Source organism: Papio anubis, chromosome 9 (assembly GCF_008728515.1).
Source record: "Papio anubis isolate 15944 chromosome 9, Panubis1.0, whole genome shotgun sequence".
Taxonomy (NCBI): Eukaryota; Metazoa; Chordata; class Mammalia; order Primates; family Cercopithecidae; genus Papio; species Papio anubis.
The window spans coordinates 2,884,711-2,902,894 of NC_044984.1; the positions used below are offsets into that span (position 1 = coordinate 2,884,711).

Genomic DNA, 18,184 nt, shown 5'->3' on the forward strand with positions numbered 1-18,184 from the left:
TTTAGAACTTCAGTTGAGTCTCCAATAGCCTGGGGTACAGAGGTGGCTTGAGGCTGGGAGGATGGTGGAGAGGCTGTTCTGCAGATGCCAGAGTCCTTTTGCTACCCCAGGGCCTCTTGCTGAAGGAGCGTTGAGTGAGAACACTGGAGCCTGGGACTCTGGGTGCCGCGATCGTCCCCACCCACCCGGAAGCCCTTCTAGGAGTGCCCAGGTCTTCCCTTCCTCTTCCTTGCTGGAGTTTTGCTTGCTTGTGCCTTGGAGAGGTGGTGGAGGGGTGAGGCAGTTCTGTCCTTTAGCAGGGTTTGGAAATCCCTTATGAGGTCCTGGCTCAGGGGCGCACTGGGCAGCAAGACCAGCTTTAGCACCTTCTCCTGGTAGTGAGGCAAAGGGTTCGGGCAGGGCCAGCTCCTGGCGAAATTGTTGGGAAATGGGTTGGGCATGAGCCGGAGGCCCTGGGGTTCGAACCTCCCACCAGCGGATATGTGCCGGTACCTGTTGGGAGAAGGGTGTGGAGAGAACAGAGAGATCAAAGAAGAGATCCAGGCACAGTGGAGAGATGGGGAAGGGGAAGGGTGATGCTGCTGTCCACAAGCTAGGTAGCCATCAGGCGGCAGGGAATCCCTTCTGTCTCTGCGCCTAATCGGGTATTGACCTATGCCAAATGGCCTGCACCTTGTGTGTGTTTTGGCGTTAGTCTGGTGAGATAATGTTCGGCTAGTAAGCCTTCCATCCTTTTGACATACTATATATAATATTATGATCCAGATCCCAATCCAGATTCTAAATGTCCTTCAAGTCTCACCTTTTCCACGAATGCAGTGCCAGTGGGAAGACCACAGAACTCAGCTCCACTGGGTAACTGCCTCTTCTCAGCAAGCCTGCGGTATTGGGTCGAACAGTAGGAAATAGACTTTTGTTTCTTTTAACACAGCTGAATAGTGGCTGATTTTCTATGACTCAACACACTTTGCACCTGGTTCAGCAGACAGTCCCCTGTTTGCTGTTGTTGGTTTATGCAGAGGCTCTCAGTCTGGCTGCACATTAGAATCACCCTGGGAGCTTTTCAACACAACCTACCCAGGCTGCCCTCAAGGTCAGTTAGTTAGAATTTCCAGAGGGAGGCTCAAACCTCAGCATTTAAAAAAACAGCTTCTAGGCCAGACCTGGTCACTCACACCTGTAATCCCAGCACTTTGGGAGGCCAAGGCAGGTGGATTACAAGGTTAGGAGTTCAAGACCAACCTGACCAACATAGTCAAACCCCATCTCTATTAAAAATACAAAAATTAGCTGGGCGTGGTAGCAGGCACCTGTAATCCTAGCTACTTGGGAGGCTGAGGCAGGAGAATCGCTTGAACCCGGGAGGCGGAGGCTGCAGCAAGCCAAGATCGTGCCACTGCACACCAGCCCGGGTGACAGTGTGAGACTCTGTCTCAAAAAAAAAAAAAAAAAAAAAAAAGCAGCCTTAGGCCAGATGCGGTGGCTCACACATGCAATCCTAGCACTTTGGGAGGCTGGAGTGGGCAGATGACCTGAGGTCAGGAGTTCAAGACCAGCCTGGCCAACATGATGAAACCCCATCTCTACTAAAAATACAAAAATTAGCCAGGCATGGTGGCAGGCACCTGTAGTCCCAGCTACTTGGGAGGCTGAGGCAGGAGAATCACTTGAACCCGGGAGGTGGAGGTTGCAGTGAGCCAAGATCACACCACTGCTCTCCAGCCTGGGCAAGAGCAAGACTCCGTCTCAAATAAATAAATAAATAAATAAATAAATAAATAGAGCCCCAGGTCATGAAAATGGGCTGCCAGGATTCGGAACTGCTAGGTTTACATGTAAATGTTATATTTCCCCAACAAGATCATGCTTACATCTCATTCTATGTCTGAAGTCCTCTGGGTCCCTACAGTTTGAATACTTCAGTGTGCTCACTGACTGATCCAGAGTCTTTGTTTTGTTTTGTTTTGTTTTTGTTTGTTTGTTTGTTTTTGAAACAGAGTCTCACTCTGTCGCCCAGGCTGGAGTGCAGTGGCACGATCTCAGCTCACTGCAACCTCCACCTCCCGGGTTCAAGTGATTCTCCTGCCTCAGCCTCCTGAGTAGCTGGGACTACAAGTGCACCACCACTCCTGGCTATACTCTTGACCTTAAGTGATTCACCCGCCTTAGCCTCCAAAGTGCTGATACTACAAGCATGAGCCACCATGCCTGGCCCAGAGTCAATTTTTTTTTTTTTTGAGACAGAGTCTCGCTTAGCTGGGTGTGGTGGCATACGCCTGTAATCCCAGCTACTTGGGAGGCTGAGGCAGGAGAATCGCTTGAACACAGGAGGCAGTGAGTGGTGCCAAGATCGTACCACTGCACTCCAGCCTGGGTGACAAGAGCGAAACTCCATCTGAAAAAAAAAAGATTAAAGATTTAAAGATGTATAGGGCACTTACTGTGAATGGAGCTTGCAAGACTGGAAGTTGCTGTGGGTGAGCGAGTGAGTGAATGTGAAGGCCTAGGACATTACTATACACTACTGTGGACTTCATAAACACTACATGATTAGGTGACACTAAATTTATGTATTTACTTATTTATTTTGAGATGGAGTCTGACTCTGTCCCAGATGCTCTAGAGCAGTGGCCGTGATCTCGGCTCACTGCAACCTCCTGCGTTCAAATGATTCTCCTGCCTCAGCCTCCTGAGTAGCTGGGATTACAGGCACCTGCCACCGTGCCCGGCTAGTTTTTGTATTTTTAGTGGAGACGGGATTTTGCCACGTTGGCCAAGCTGGCCTTGAACTCCTGACCTCAGGTGATCCACCTGCCTCCCAAAGTGCTGGGATTACAGGCGTGAGCCACCACGCCCGACCACTAAATTTATTTTATTTTATCTTACTTTATTTTATTTTATTTTATCTATTTATTTTTTCTTAATTGTTTCCTAAGATGGAGTCTTGATCTGTCACCCAGGCTGGAATGCAGTGGCACAATCTCAGCTCACTACAACCTCCACCCCCCGGGTTCAAGTGATTCTCCTGCCTCAGCCTCCCGAGTAACTGGGATTACAGGCATGTGCCACCACGCCTGGCTAATTTTTGTATTTGTAGTAGAGACAGGGTTTCACCATGTTGGCCAGGCTGGTCTCAAACTCCTGACCTCAAGTGATCCGCCCGCCTCGACCTTCCAAAGTGCTGAGATTATGGGCGTGAGCCACTGTTCCCGGTCCACTACATGTATTTTTAAAATGAGGGAATTGTGCTAAAATGTTAAGAAAACTGCAACATAATGAGGCAGGAGTTTTTTTTAGCTCCATTATAATCTTACGAGACCACTGTGGTATATGTGGTCTGTCATTGACCAAAAGGTTATTATGTGGCACATGACTTCCTGTTATGTGTCCTGCCTGCTCTGAGGCAGGACCTCATTCCTTGAGGAGACTCATTCCTTCATTCCTGGCTCCAGGGCCTGGGCCTACAACAGTAAACATGTGAGACAAGGATCCTACTCTCATGGAGATACCATACTAATAATGATACAATCTACTGAACCCCTTCTCTACGCTAGGCCCTATGCCATTTGACCCTCTAACCACCTGCTGTGGGAACTTTTTTTTTTGAGCTAGGGTCTCACCATGTTGCCCAGCCTGGAGTGTGGTGGCGCAGTGATGGCTCACTGTAGCCTCGACCTCCTGGGCTCAGACAGTCCTCCCACTTCAGCCTCCCATGTAGCTGGGATTATAGGTGTGTGCCACCACATCTGGCTAATTTTTTGATATTTTTGTGGAGACAGAGTCTCATATCGTGCCCCAGGTTGGTCTTGAACTGGCCTCAGGCGATCCTACCACTTCGGCCTCCCAAAGTGTTGGGATTACAGGCGTGAACCACCACACTTGGCTATGCAAGGTACTTGACCTGTCCATCTCAGATAGCCCATCTGTAAAATGGGGTTAATGAGGTCGGGCATGGTGGCTTGCACCTATAATCCCAGCACTTTGGGAGGCCGAGTTGGGCCTGAGGTCGGGAGTTCAAGACTAGCCCGGCCAACATGGAGAAACCCCGTCTCTACTAAAAAATACAAAACTTAGCCAGGCGTGGTGACGGGAGCCTATAATCCCAGCTACTCGGGAGGCTGAGGCAAGGAGAATGGTTTGAACCCAGGAGGTGGAGGTTGCGGTGAGCTGAGATCACACCACTGCACTCTGGCCTGGGCGAAAGAGGAAGACTCTGCCTCAAAAAAAAAAAAAAAAAAAAAAAAAAAAAATGGGGTTAATGATAGTTTCTACCCAGAAGGTCCTGGGGGATTAGATAATACAGAGAAGCGTTTGGAACGCCACCTGGCACTGTCACACCACTGCGAATCTCTCTGGAGTGCTCTTTCTCCCCTTCGCCAGGGTCAGCACCTATCAGCAATCAGCAGTCTTCAGGGAAGGGTAGCAGGAGGCAGGGAGAAGCCTGGGCCCCCACAAAGGGGACTGGTTTCTCAAAGTCACCAACCTTTGGCGTTGTTTTTTGTTTTTTGTTTTTTTTGAAACAAAGTCTCGCTCTTGTCTCCCAGGCTGCAGTGCAGTGGTGCGTCAGCTCACTGCAACCCCCACCTCCCGGGTTCAAGCGATTCCCCTGCCTCACCCTCCAGAGTAGCTGGGATTACAGGCACCCACCACCACGCCCAGCTAATTTTTGTATTTTTAGTAGCGATGAGGTTTCACCATGTTGGCCAGGCTGGTCTCGAACTCCTGACCCCAGGCGATCTGCCTGCCTTAGCCTCCGAGAGTGCTGGGATTACAGGCGTGAGCCACCGTGCCTAGTCTGTTTTTTGTTTTTGTTTTTGTTTTTTCAGATTAAAAATCTTCACAACCTCCTGCTCCAACTCCCCAGTGCTTTGGTCATGCCCTTGGGATTGGAATTTGAGACATTCCGTTTTCACTGCCTTCCCCCTATCTTGTTACTCTTGCATGCTTAGTGCCTGGGCTGGACACAGTTAGGAAGCATCCGTGAGTTCCCAGGGTGGCCGGGAGCAGGAGCTGCGGGGTTCACAGCGGCTCCTCTCATGTTCCTGACTCTGCTCCGACTTCTCAGCCTTGCCTGGAGGGCCTCAGCCACTGCTTTTGGCTGTCTGCTGGCTTTCCACCCTTCCAGCCTGAACGCTGACTTCCCCATGAAGGCTTCCTGTGGCAGGGACACTCCAGCTCGCTGCAACCCTTCTCTCCTGAATTTCTGTAATAACATCTAACTTTTATTTTATTTTATTTTATTTATTTATTTTGAGATGGAGTTTCACTTTTGTTGCCCAGGCTTGAGTGCAATGGTGCCATCTCGGCTCACCAGAACCTCCGCCTCCTGGGTTCAAGTGATTCTCCTGCCTCAGCTTCCCAAGCAGCTGGAATTGCAGACACCCGTCACCACACCCGGCTAATTTTGTATTTTCAGTAGAGACGGGGTTTCTCCATGTTGGTCAGGCTGGTCTGGAACTCCTGACCTCAGGTGATCCAGCTGCCTCGGCCTCCCAAAGTGCTGGGATTACAGGCCTGAGCCACCGTGCCCTGCCATAACATCTAACTTTTGTTCAGTTCTTCCACCTATTCACTAGCTCAATTTATCCTCCTACAGTGAGGTCGGTACCTGAGGATCCCCTCCTTCGTCGGTGACGTAGCTGAGACTGGAGAAGCTGGGCACCTCGCCATGGTCATGGGGTTGGAACTGCACTCCAGGCCTTCGGGCTACAACTTTCACTCCAGTTCTTGTTTGTTTGTTTGTTTGTTTGAGACGGAGTCTCGCTCTGTTGCCCAGGCTGGAGTGCAGTGGCCGGATCTCAGCTCACTGCAAGCTCCGCCTCCCAGGTTCCCGCCATTCTCCTGCCTCAGCCTCCCGAGTAGCTGGGACTACAGGCGCCCGCCACCTCGCCCGGCTAGTTTTTTTTGTATTTTTTTAGTAGAGACGGGATTTCACTGGGTTAGCCAGGATGGTCTCGATCTCCTGACCTCGTGATCCGCCCGTCTTGGCCTCCCAAAGTGCTGGGATTACAGGCTTGAGCCACTGCACCCGACCTCACTCCAGTTCTTTACATTAATAACTGACTTCCTTTAACACCCTCTGTGTCACACTCTGGGCTCTTCACGTGTGTAGCCTTGTTTTGATAGCTATCTTTGCAAAGCTCCTTGAGGGCAGGCACTGAAACACACTTTGTATCCCCAGTACCTAGCAGGTGTCTCCTGCATAGCTGTCCCCCCAGATTTTAGTGAAATTCTGTGCCTGCACTCGCTGTTCTTACCTTGTCTCCACCTTGTCCTTTCAGCTACACTCAGAAAAGAGTTTGGTTTTCAGATGACCAGAGGTGGGAAGGGCAGAGTCCCGGTTAGAAACAGGAACCCTAGAGAGGGAGGGGTCACCTGGGCAGGGCAGGGCAGGCTGGGTGGGCTCCCTGAGGAGGCGCCGTCTTACTTCTTGAAGCTCGCTGGCGGCTGAATGTTGCCCTGGGCATCGAGTGGAGGTGCTCTTGCCTCACTCCTCAACTTGAGCTTCTCCACCTCCTTCAACTCCTTCACTGTCCTGAAAATCACCTGCTTCTTCCTTTTCATGTCCACAAACGTGGGATAACAGTGGATGAAAGTCAGGAAGCTGTTTTGCCCCATCCAGGAGGGAGGGGGGATGGGGTGCTCCGTGGGGGGGCGTCTGTGGGCATTGGAGTCTGTCAGCCAGCGCCAGACATTGCTATCGTAGGGCCTGTCAGGCCGAGTGGGGAAGGTGGCAGGCAGGCGGCACACATCGAGCCACGTGTGGAAGCCCCAGGTGTGCTGAGCGCCACCTTTCCAAGGATGGATGAGCCGCTGGCGCACCTTGGACTTCATGTCTGTGCAGGGCGGCAGCTTCAGGGCCAGCTGGTGGTAGGCTTGCCGGGTGAAGCCAGGGAACTCCCAGGACTCGCTGGGGAGGAAGAACTCACGCTGAGCCCACGTTTGGGAGGGCGGGAGGGACTCGCTGGCCTGGACCATCTAGGGAGAGACAAAAGGGAGCCTGGGGAAGGTTGTGCAGACAGGGGTGCAGAAAGGTGGACGAGGCACTCTGCCCTCCTTCCCAGGCACAGCCTCCGCCAGCCCAGGATTCTCATCGGGACACAGAAGTCCTGGCAGGGCCACATCTCTATCCCTCTCCTGCCCGGCAGCAGTTATGGCTGCTCCGTATCATTTTCACAGTCACTCATCTTTTGGTCTCTTGCCATTGACCATATTTTGGCTTTGACTTCCCACCCTCTGTGCTCAGCTTTCGCTCTTTACCTTCACCTCCCTCCTCCCTTCTGGTGTCCCCACATTCCCACCCAGGAACGTGCTCCTTAGAGGGTACATCAGGTCTCAGGAAATCACGGAGGGAAATGCCCCCTACCATGCCAAGGGGGGCAGCCCACCTTCACTTGCTCCTGGTCTTGGCGAAATACCAGGAAAGTCCTTCTCCAGAAAATAGGGCCACGTGTCTTCCCATCCCAGACTCCTCTCAATACTCATTTCTCTGTCATTGACGCTTTCCTCCCACTCCTCATTAAAATGCTAGTACAGAAAGTGTCTAGAATGGCCAGCTCCTTCTTCCCCTTTCTGCACCCTGCTCCCCATAAAATAAACAGCAGCAAATACATATTGACGCTGTGCTACTTACATGCATCTTATTTAACCCCTGCAACTCTATGAGCAAGTATTGCTATCATCCCCATCTCAAAAGATGCAGAAAGCAAGATACAGTAAGTGTTGGTAACTCACGCAGGGTGCTGGTGCCTGAGTGACAGCTAGGACTTAAGCCCTCTGTCTGTGCTCTTGCTTGGCATACCATGCTGGGTGAAATGAAATGGCCTTACTTAGCACAGTGCCTGACCGCAACAAAAATGTGTCTCTTTTAAAATGCTTCTCCCTCCTATCCATCCCCAGGGACTTCTCTTTTTTTTAGACGGAGTTTCACTCTTGTTGCCCAGGCTGGAGTGCAAGGGTGCAGTCCCGGCTCACTGCAACCCCTGCCTCCCGGGTTCAAGTGATTCTCCTGCCTCAGCCTCCTGAGTAGCTGGGATTACAGGCGCGCGCCACCACACCTGGCTAATTTTGTATTTTTAGTAGAGACAGGATTTCATCATGTTGGCCAAGCTGGTCTCAAACTCCTAACCTCAGGCAATCCGTTCCCCTCGACCTCCCAAAGTGCTGGGATTACAGGCGTGAGCCACTGTGCCTGGCCCCAGGGACTTAGTTCTGAGTTCTGATTGCAAAAACCCACCTGTTTCTTGAGCTTGGGCCCCTAAGTCGTTTCTACAAGATCCCCCCAGTGGGTGAGACTGGGAGGTGTGGCACTAGTAAGGCATCTCCTCTGTGTTCTGAGCTCTGGGTTCCCAGTGTCATCGGATGAAAAGGGGAAGACAGCAGAAAATGTATGGGCCAGGCGGTCAGCTGCCCAGAAGAAAGCCTGGCCCACTATAGGGGACAGCCTGTAGCCCAGTGGGGCACAAAAATGTAGGCAGCAGAGATGGGCCACTCCCTACCTGCAGGAAAGGTTCTTCCATATGAGGTGGGTGACTGGGCCCTCTGAGTGATCTTTGCCGGCTACTGGCCATTCTTCTGGGCCTCAGAGCCAGAAGGAGCGGCTTTGTGGGGAAACCCTTTCTGGCACCATTGTTTACTCCTGGGGTTGCTATGGTGATGCTGCCTGAGTGGTGATGCAGAGAGGAGGCCCTCACCTGTCCCTGGAGGCTCTTGTGTCCCTTGGGCCCCTGGCTGCTTTTCAGGTTAGACAGGCAGGGGATAGCACTCTCTTTAATTCTGACTGCAAAAGATGGTAACAGGAGCTGCTGCCGGGCAGGAGAAAAGCAGGGCAGGCTGGCTCCCAGGCCTCAGGGTGGGGATGGCAGCGGGAATGGAGCACCTGTAACTGGGCCCATCCTGCCCTGATGTTCAGGGAGCCCTACCCCTCACGAGCTTTTCTCCTTAAGGAACCCTCAGAAGGCCTAAGTTAACCAGCAGGTCCAAAGGTCCCAAGGAACAAGGTTGGAGACGACAGGGAAAAGAGGTGAGCTGTGCAGGACTGGCACTGGGAAAAGCGGCAATTGGTGTTGTAGAGTGTGTGCCTGTGCAAGGTGCTCCAACTGCTTCTTTGGGTCAACTTCAGGCCTTGCCTCTTCCCTATCACCATTGTCTCCATCAACACCCTCTTTCTTTTCCAATCTCTCCTGGTGCCTTAGGAATCAGACACCAATAAACCACAGAGCCCAGCATGTCCACCCTCACTTTTATTGAGTAGATAGTTACAGTAGTGTTCTCAAGCCGGCTCACACCCATGCGGTCAGCTGGGGCCTAGGGTGGCTCTTTGCAAAGCTGAGGGGCGAGCTAAGGAAGCCAGGCAGGTCAGGGGCTCTTTCGGCCTTCTCAAGCCTCCACCTGAGTGCTCGTCAATGCTAGTCTCCCCGGTATGACTGGGGACACCATCAGAGAATCATCTAATAGCGCACATCTGGGCACCCCCACTCTGCTTCGGCTGCATCCTCCCACCCCAAATTCAACTCTTGACCCAATACAAAAGACTTTTTAAACCAGGATTTCTTCTTGCAGGAAAGCTCACGTGGAAACACGGGGAGGTGGCAGGGAGGGGCAAAAAGGACTCTGGCAAGCAGATCCACTTGTCTGGGTCCCTGCAGTAAAGAACCAAGATCCAGGTACCTCGGCCTGGAAGAAACCGTGCACTGCAGGTCTTCCCTTCTCTCGAAACTAACAGCAAGGAACAGAAGTCAATTGAAACCCCGGTCATCCTACCCACCTTCTGGCAGTCTCTGGATAATGATCTAAGGAAATAAGTTTACATTTATAATTAGAGGATAATTTGGAGGATTGGCACTATTTACAAGGTCCACCCTGCAAAGATCAGGGAAGGAGAGAGACTGCTGGGCACAGAATGGAAACAGGTTGGGGAGTTCCTAATCTCTTTTCACCATTGCCTTTGTTGTTCCCACCCTTCAGCTCCTGGGAGGGACAGCAGAGGAATCAGATACTCTTGGGGAACACAGGGTCCCAGCAGCGGCTAGGGTGTGACTGCTACCTTTGCATAATCAGGCAGCAGAGAGCTAAGAGGAGCAGAACAGTCCCTACCTGCTGTCCTCACTCAGAGGCTTGGGGTGCACTGAGCCTCGGACTGCTCAGCCACAGGAGTGCCCAGGACGGTGGACAGCTTGGGCACAAGGGCAAGGGCAGGGCTCTACTGTAGCTCAGGAAGAAACTGGGACCAGTTGATGTTGTCAGGGCCCAGTGGGTCCTCCTCCAGGCCAGGAAAGCTGATGTCCAGCAGGATCTTGCTGAGGCTATCATTCATTGTGTCCAGAACCAGGCCTTCTGTCAGAGAACGATTGGCTGCGAGGCCAGAAACCTGTGGCTCCGGGGAGCCTGGCTTGGGGACTTCTATATCTGAGGGAGAAGAGTTGCCAAAGGGGACGGAGGCGAGGTCTAAGGGTTCTGAACTGAGGAGCCTTTGCGGTGATTCAAAGGGGGGAACGCTTTTCAGTGGAGTGGTGCTGAGATCCATCAGCCCCAGGGGGTCAGGCAAGGGGCCAGAGGCGCCCTGGGGGGTTTGTACTGGGCTGAAATCCAGCCCCCCTACTTTGGCTGGGGGCGTGAGCCTCCAGGATTCAGGCGTTCTGGGGAGGACAGATTTGCTCGGGGTGGAGGAGATGGGCAGCGTTTCCTTAATGGGTGTCTTAAAAGGTCCTCCCTCTTCCTGGGGGTAGCTGAGCTGGGGGGCAGGCTCAGAGGAGTCTGCCGGGAACGGGAGTTCTGCGGCCCAGCGGGAAGTACTGGGCCCCTCTGAGAAGAGCAGCTCCGGCTCAGCCACGCAGGGAGGCAGTAGATGCTGTTTCCTCCGAGACCGGCTCCTCTCCCTCCTCTCCCTGTGTTGAATCACAAGCATTTCCGAGACACACCGGGTTGGCGACCTAAGCCCACCGTAGGACTTCTTGGGTCTTGGGGTGGGAGACTGGGGTGAATCCTCCCAGGAGTGAGATGATTCCTCTTTGAAGGACGGGGCCGGGGAGGGCCACTCTTCCAAGGGGGGGCTCTCCACTTTGATGGGTCTCGCTAAGTGCGGCATTTCCTCCCCGGGCTGGATTTGTTCCTCCTTGATAGACTGAACTGGAAGCAAAGGACACAGCCCTTCTCCACACAGCAGTTTCTCCTCTTTCCCTGGCCCTGCAGAAGGAAGAGGAGCTGTCCCCTCCTCAGCTAGCAGTACCTGAAACGGAAACAGAGACAAGGTGAAAGGGAACTCTGGCTTCAGCCAACGGTCACCGGACAGGACGCACAAAAAAATCACATATTGGTACTGATCCTCTTTGTGTCGTTTTAAAGTCTTACAATCTATTAAATATGAGAATACAATATATGTTGAAGCTGGCAGTTCAATTCTGGGGGTAAAAGATGAGAGCATGTAGTATGTAGTGGCATAATGATAATAGCATTCATCTGAGAGGAAATAAAATTGCATGCCTGTCTGACACTGCTTACAAAGATTGAACGCGTGCAGATTAGAACCTTAGGCTGCTCTGACGGTAGTGGGTAGTGACATTATTGTCACTAAAGTTGGTACACAACCCCCAACTGCTAAATTTGACTGGCTTTAAAAAAAATGAAAACCTTAAAATCATACAAATCCTGAAAGAGAATCTAGGAGACTACATATACAATCTGAGGGTACGGGTGACCTTCTTAACCAAGACTGGAAACCCAGAAGCTGTAAAAGAGAAGAGAGACATTTGACTACATACAAATGCAAAATTTTACTGTGGCAAGAGATACCATAAACAAAATTAAGACACAACAAACAAACAATGCCTGTAATCCCAGCACTTTGGGACACTGAGGCCAGTTTGAGACCAGCCTGAGCAACATAGTGAGATCCCATCTCTACAAAAAAATATTTTAATTAGCTGGGCGTGGTGGCATGCACCTGTAGTTCCAGCTACAGGTGGGAGGCTGAGGTGGGAGGATCACTTGAGCCTGGGAGGTCAAGGATGCAGTGAGCCTTCATTACACCACTGTACTCCAGACCAGGCAACGTAGCAAGACCCTGTAGCGTTGGCTCAGGCTATAATCCCAGCACTTTGGGAGGCGAGGCGGTGGATCACAAGGTCCAGGAGATCGAGACCATCCCTGGCTATACGAGGGTGAAACCCGTCTCTACTAAAATACAAAAACTGGCGAGATTGTGTGGTGGCGGGCGCCTGTAGTCCCAGCTGCTTGGGAGAGGCTTCATGGGAGAATTCTGCTTGAACCGGGAGGCGGAGCTTGCAGTGGCGGAGATCTGGCCCTGCACGCTGCTAGCCTGAAGTGACAATGAACTCCGTCTAAAAAAAAAAAACAAAGAGATAATAGAAGTAAATATCTTCAGCATAAAAGACAGAAGATTATTTTCACAACAAAGAGCTCTCACAGGGGGCTGGGTGCGGTGGCTCACGCCTGTAATCCAGCACTTTGGGAGGCTGAGGTAGGCAGATCATCTGAGGTCAGGAGTTCGAGACCAGCCTGACCAATATGGTGAAACCCTGTCTCTACTAAAAATACAAAATTAGCCAGGCATGGTGGCGGGCACCTGTAATCCCAGCTACTCAGGAGGCTGAGGCACGAGAATTACTCGAACCTGGGAGGTGGAGGTTGCCAAGATCACACCACTGCACTTCAGCCTGGGCGATAGAGCAAGACTCCATTTCAAAAAAAAAAGGGAAAAAAGAAAAACAAAGAGCTCTCACAAATTGATAACAGAACCTTTAGAAAAATGGGCAATGCCCATAAATAAGCAATCCATAGAGGACGATTCCAAGTCACCAAATGTAATGACAGGGTGCTCAGACTTACTGATAAACAAAGAAAGACAAAATTAAACAAGAGGGTGATGGGTGTACCAAAATCTCACAGATTGCCACTAAAGAACTTACTCATGTAACCAAACACCACCTGTTCCCCAAAAACCTATGGAAATAAAAGATTTAAAAATAAATAAATAAACCATTAAAAAAAATTAAACAAGAAGATATAAGCTATACACATTAGATTGGCAAATAGTAGACTAATAATACCAATTGCTGGCAAAGATACAGATCTTATCATATATTGTTGGTTTAAACATGACTTATCATAGCTTTTTTGGAAAGCAATCTAGCAATATTTAGTAGAATTTAAAATACCTTCTCACCCAGCAATCTCACATCTGGGACTCTATCCTAGAGAAATGAAAGCACTAGTAACAGAGATCCTTGCAAACATATGTATTGCAATGTCATTCATTGGGCAAAAATTGAGAAACAGAATATGTCCATAAAAGTGGAATGGCTGAAAAATCTGTGGTGTAGCCACATCATGGAATATTACATGGACACTAAAAAATAATGAACTAGAACTATGCCAAGTGACTTGGAAGAACTTCCATGAGGTATTTTTGAGTTCAGACATGTAGAGGCCGCGCGCGGTGGCTCACGCCTGTAATCCCAACGCTTTGGGAGGCCAAGGCTGGCGGATCATGAGGTCAGGAGTTCGAGACCAGCCTGACCAACATGGTGAAACCCGTCTATACTAAAAATACAAAAATTAGCTGGGCGTGGTGGCGGGCGCCTGTAATCTCAGCTACTCAGGAGGCCGAGGCAGGAGAGTCGCTTGAACCTGGGAGGGGGAGGTCGCGGTGAGCCAAGATCATGCCACTGTACTCCAGCCTGGGCGACAGAGTGAGACTCCGTCTCAGAAAAAAAAAAAAAAAGACATGTAGAGAAGTATGTACAACACGATTACATTATCAATGTTCTATGTGTTGTATGTGTACATATAAAATGGCTACCGCTATACATGTATAACTAGGAGCATCGATAAAATATGCAAGAAAGCATCATAAATTATCAACCAGTTATCTTGGGAGTAGGGGTGATGTGGGTGATGGTAGGGTGAAAAGGGGAGCCAAAAAGGAAAGGGGAGGAAAAAACCACTGCATTAAAACCAAAACAGTGTACATGCTACGACCACATTAATGCATTTATGCTAAATTATGTATTTTTTAATATAATTTTGTGTGTAATATATTTTATTTATAATTAAAGACTTTTTTTTTAGAGACGGTCTCATTTTGTTGCCTAAGCTAGAACGCAGTGGCACGATTATAGCTCATTGCAGCCTCCAGCTCTGGAGCTCAAGTAATCCTTCTGCCTCAGCCTCCCAAGTGGCTGGGACAACAGGTATCCATGAAAATGCCTGGCCAATAAAAAAAATTTTTTTTTTTTTGTTAGAGACAGGGTCTTACTTTGCTGCCCAGGCTGGTCTTGAACTCCTGGCCTCAAGTGATCCTCCTCCTTGGCCTCCCAAAATGCTAGGATTATAGGTGTGAGCTACTGTGCATGGCTTAAAATATTGTGTATATTAAAAAAAAAAGCAAACCCAAGTTGCTCTAAACTCCAGAGTCTATGCTATTTTCATCTCTCTGAAGGGGATGGGGGAAGCCTTTCACTTTGGTTACATGTCAGCCCTTACTTACAGAACCCTTTAACAGCGTTAAGTGCAGATCTGATGGCTGATCCCAGTTTGCTCTCAATTTACCCTTCTCACCTTCCCCTCAAGCGAGACCAGTGATACTCAAGCAGGGGTGATTCCCTCCCTGCCAGGGGACATTTGGCAATGTCTGGAAGCATTTTAATTGTCGCACCTGTGGTGGGTGCTACTGGCATCTAGTGGGGAAAAGAAGGGATGCTGCTAAACACCGTTCAATGCACAGGACAGTCCCTTCCATGTCCAACAAAGAATTCTCCAGCTGTGAACATTAATAGGACTTACGTGAGAAACCCTGAGCTAGTCTGACCCAGTCACCCTACGACTGCCAGGTACAAACTGCATTTCCTGCCTCCATGGCACTGCCCATTAGCATGCTCTCTCCACACCTGTTTGCTTACCCAAATCTACTTTTTCTTTTTTGAGACAGGGCCTCACTGTTGCCCAGGCTGGAGTGCAGTGGTGCAAACAGGGCTCACTGCAGCCTCAACCTCCTGGGCTCAAGTGATCCTTCTGCCTCAGCCTCCTGAGTAGCTGGTACCACAGGCATGTACTACCACCCTGGCTAATTTTTTTTTTTTTTTTGGTATTTTTAGCAGAGACTGGTGTCTTGCTATGTTGCCCAGGCTAGTCTCGAACTCTTGGTCGTAAGCAATACCCCTGCCTTGGCCTCCCAAAGTGTCGGGATTACAAGTGAGACCCACAACGTCTAGCCTCAAATCCACTTCTTTCTTTCTTTTTTTTTTTGAGACAGAGTCTCGCTCTGTCACCCAGGCTGGAGTACAGTGGTGTGATCTCGGCTCACTGCAACCTCCCCCTCCTGGGCTCAAGTGATTCTCCAGCCTCAGCCTTCCGAGTAGCTGGGATTACAGGCATGTGCCACCACGCCCAGCTAATTTTTGCATTTTTTAGTAGAGACGGGGTTTCGCCACGTTGGCCACACTGGTCTCGAACTCCTGACCTCATGATCCACCCGCCTTGGCCTCCCAAAGTGCTGGGATTACAGGCGTGAGCGACCGCACCTGACCAAATCCACCTCTTCCTAAGGCCTGCCTTCCTTGTGTATCTTCCTTAATCATCCTAGCTTATCTATCACAATCACCCTTGTCTGAATTCTTACAAACTCATCAGGTATTTATGGGCCTTCTGACACCACTGACACTGTAATCTAAATACCTTTCTAGCTCTTCTAATGCTATTACACTTCCCTATGTTTTTATGCCTTGTCTACTTTATAAGCTCTCAAGGAACACTTCTCAGAGTGCTTTGCCAAGCTGAAGGTTCAACATTCTTAATTGGCCAGAATCTCTCTTCAGAGGAAAACAGGACACCCACCTTGGGGGCAATGCGGACTCGCTTGCTATGGCGGGCAAGCTCTGAGCTCATGAGGGAAGCCGCCAGGGGTAATGGCACCTTCACCGAGGGCTGCAACACCAGTGACTGGTTCACCGGGAATTGGATAGGCACCAGGTATGAGCTGACCCGTGGTAACAGTGGCTTCATCTTTCGTCCTAGGAGGAAACACGAGAGATCAGGAGCAGGGGGACTGGAGTACACCCCTTCATAGCCTCAGGAGCTTTGCTCTCCTTCTCTGGGCTCAGATCCCTTTGAGGTGGGAACAGAATCCTGAAGTCTGGTTCCCTAAAGCTATGCCCCCAGAACAAGGACCAGGCCCGAGGCCCACTCTCCCATACTAACGTGCGCCCAGCGGGAGTTCGGTTTTGATGGTCATGTTCCGGCGGAGCTCTGGATTCGGTCGTTTCTGCTGCTGCTTGTGGCAGGTGGGGAGAGAAAGAAACCTGTGTTAATAAGGTAAAGAGGGGATGGCCAAACCCCACCAGCTGCTCTGGTGGCATGTGCTTGAGTTAACCGACAGCCCAGACAGAGGAGGCCAACCTGAGGGGATGGACGCAGGCGAGTGGTCTCCAAAACCATGATTAGTGGGCCGGTGGGTGGCCTACAGACACGTGATGGCAGAGTGGCACTACCGCCTCACCCACGTGTCCTCAACACCCCTGGGGGATGCCAGAGCAGGTAGCTATATGCGTGACAAAGAAAAGCTAGGCACAAAAGTGAGCGAGCACACTGCCGCCTGTGAGGCTGGCGCCATGTGCTTGTGGCCGCTGCAGCATGCTCCCCTGCCGCGCCCCGCTCTGCTCAGCGTACCCCTGTGATGCCCATGGGAGGGGAGGGAAGTGGGTGCGTGCCCGAGCCTCAGGGTGTTCTGTGTCTAGAGCTGGCAGTCACATGGCCATAGGCACCCTTCCCCACATCACAGCTTGTCTCTGTCCATAAAGCCATGCTGAGCAGTGAAAGGAAAACAAGGCCAAGCCCCGAGCCAGAGGGAAAGAACCTTACTGATTCCAAGTGCTCGGGCAATTGTGGAGACCCTGGGTCCAGTGGCTGGTGGCGGCCAGGCATTGTGGGAGAGAAAGGAGATGAAGTTACCACCAACGTGGTCAATTGGACCAGATCGGGAAAAACACCTATTCCTGACTGATGACAAAAGACACCCCAGACAACCGTCCCTCCCAGGAGAATGGCTGCAGCCTTGTAGGCACTCTGAAATGCCAAAATAGCTTCTGTCTGAAGAGACGTTCTAGTAGCTCAGCTTCTGGTCTGCAGCCTAAGGAAGGCCTTTTTTTTTTTTTTTTGACGGAGTTTCACTCTTACTGCCCAGGCTGGAGTGCAGTGGTACGATTTCAGCTCTCCACCACGTCTGCCTCCTGGGTTGAAGGGATTCTCCTGCCTCAGCCTCCCAGGTAGCTGGGATTACAGGCATGCGCCACCACACCTGGCTAATTTTGTATTTTTAGTAGAGACGGGGTTTCTCCATGTTGGTCAGGTCGAACTCCCGACCTCAGGTGATCCACCTGCCTCGGCCTCCCAAAGTGCTGGGATCACAGGCGTGAGCCACCACAGCCGGCAGGAAGGGCTTTTTTTAGAGCAAGCATTCCCAGAATTTCTTGGAAGAATCATCTGAGATGCTTGCTAAAAATACAAATTCCTGGGCCCATCCCAGAAGCACTAAATCAAGAGCCCCAAGAGAGGGGTCTGGGAAGCTGTGTTTTAACAATGTCCCAGGCAATTCCCGTTCACAGGGAAGTTAGGAAAACACTGCCCTGGGAGGCCCTCTCTGTTGGGTCAGAACAGCCTCTCCTTGCTCTGGCCTAGCACAAAAATGTGTCATTTGGTATTTGTCAACTGTACTTAATTCAGTGGGTTTTGTGCAAGTCACTAATTGGGTGGCTGGCTTCTAACTCTCCCCCGATCAAATGAAAGCATCACTAGCAGAACTTGGTTCCTTTTGAGATGGCTATGACGACCTCCAACTTAGGCCCTATTTAGAGAAAAGCAGGGCATTCACCTTAAACACCTGGTCCAATGTCAAGTAGCGGTTGGCACTGGGGTGAATGGTCCAGAAGGAGACCTTGCCATTGGCAGACGTCTCCCGGACAAACATGTCATGCAGGGAAAGGTTGTGGCGGATGGAGTTCTGGAAGAAGAGCAAGACAACTGGTTATCAGTTACTTTAGGTTCAGAAACATCACCCTTCAAACACATGGGGAAACCAGCCTCAGGCCCCTCCCACTGTGCTTAGCACAGGCTTCCTCTGGTGTCTTTGTAGCCCTGTCTCTCGGCAACTCTCCTCACACTCCACACCGCA

The 18,184-nt window shown here is 50.7% G+C and overlaps 2 protein-coding genes and 1 long non-coding RNA gene across 12 annotated transcripts in view; 1 reads left to right on the forward strand and 2 right to left on the reverse strand.

Annotated features, from left to right (window-relative positions):
* Positions 1-8,672, reverse strand: TEX52 (testis expressed 52). 3 transcript variants are annotated; one of them, XM_009217715.4, is made up of 4 exons: positions 8,499-8,585; positions 8,237-8,340; positions 6,428-6,978; positions 1-492 (listed from the first exon to the last, which is right to left on the reverse strand). In XM_009217715.4, exons 3-4 carry the CDS (start codon positions 6,976-6,978, stop codon positions 198-200), a joined length of 846 nt encoding a protein of 281 aa, XP_009215979.2. In that variant the 5' UTR covers positions 8,237-8,340; positions 8,499-8,585; the 3' UTR covers positions 1-197. The 3 variants fall into 3 exon arrangements, with proteins under 3 accessions (XP_009215979.2, XP_003905858.3, XP_009215980.1); XM_003905809.5 differs by lacking the exon at positions 8,237-8,340 and having other exon boundaries at positions 8,499-8,672; XM_009217716.4 differs by lacking the exon at positions 8,237-8,340 and having other exon boundaries at positions 413-492; positions 6,376-6,978; positions 8,499-8,672.
* Positions 8,647-11,828, forward strand: LOC116268967. The gene is made up of 3 exons (XR_004176275.1): positions 8,647-8,741; positions 8,946-9,022; positions 11,191-11,828. It is a non-coding gene; the product is annotated as an uncharacterized LOC116268967 (long non-coding RNA).
* The window catches only part of FOXM1 (forkhead box M1), a 21,119-nt gene continuing 12,162 nt past the window's right edge, over positions 9,228-18,184 (reverse strand). For 2 of the 8 annotated variants that reach the window (XM_031651031.1, XM_031651029.1), the window contains exons 5-9: positions 17,885-18,013; positions 16,876-16,920; positions 16,216-16,285; positions 15,853-16,028; positions 9,228-11,227 (exon numbers count right to left, since the gene is read on the reverse strand). In XM_031651031.1, coding sequence (XP_031506891.1) covers positions 10,202-11,227; positions 15,853-16,028; positions 16,216-16,285; positions 16,876-16,920; positions 17,885-18,013 — 1,446 coding nt within the window. In that variant the 3' untranslated portion in view covers positions 9,228-10,201. Of the gene's footprint in view, positions 11,228-15,852; positions 16,029-16,215; positions 16,289-16,875; positions 16,921-17,884; positions 18,014-18,184 lie in introns of all 8 variants that reach the window. The other 6 variants (XM_031651030.1, XM_031651028.1, XM_031651035.1 and 3 more) reach the window with 3 other exon arrangements.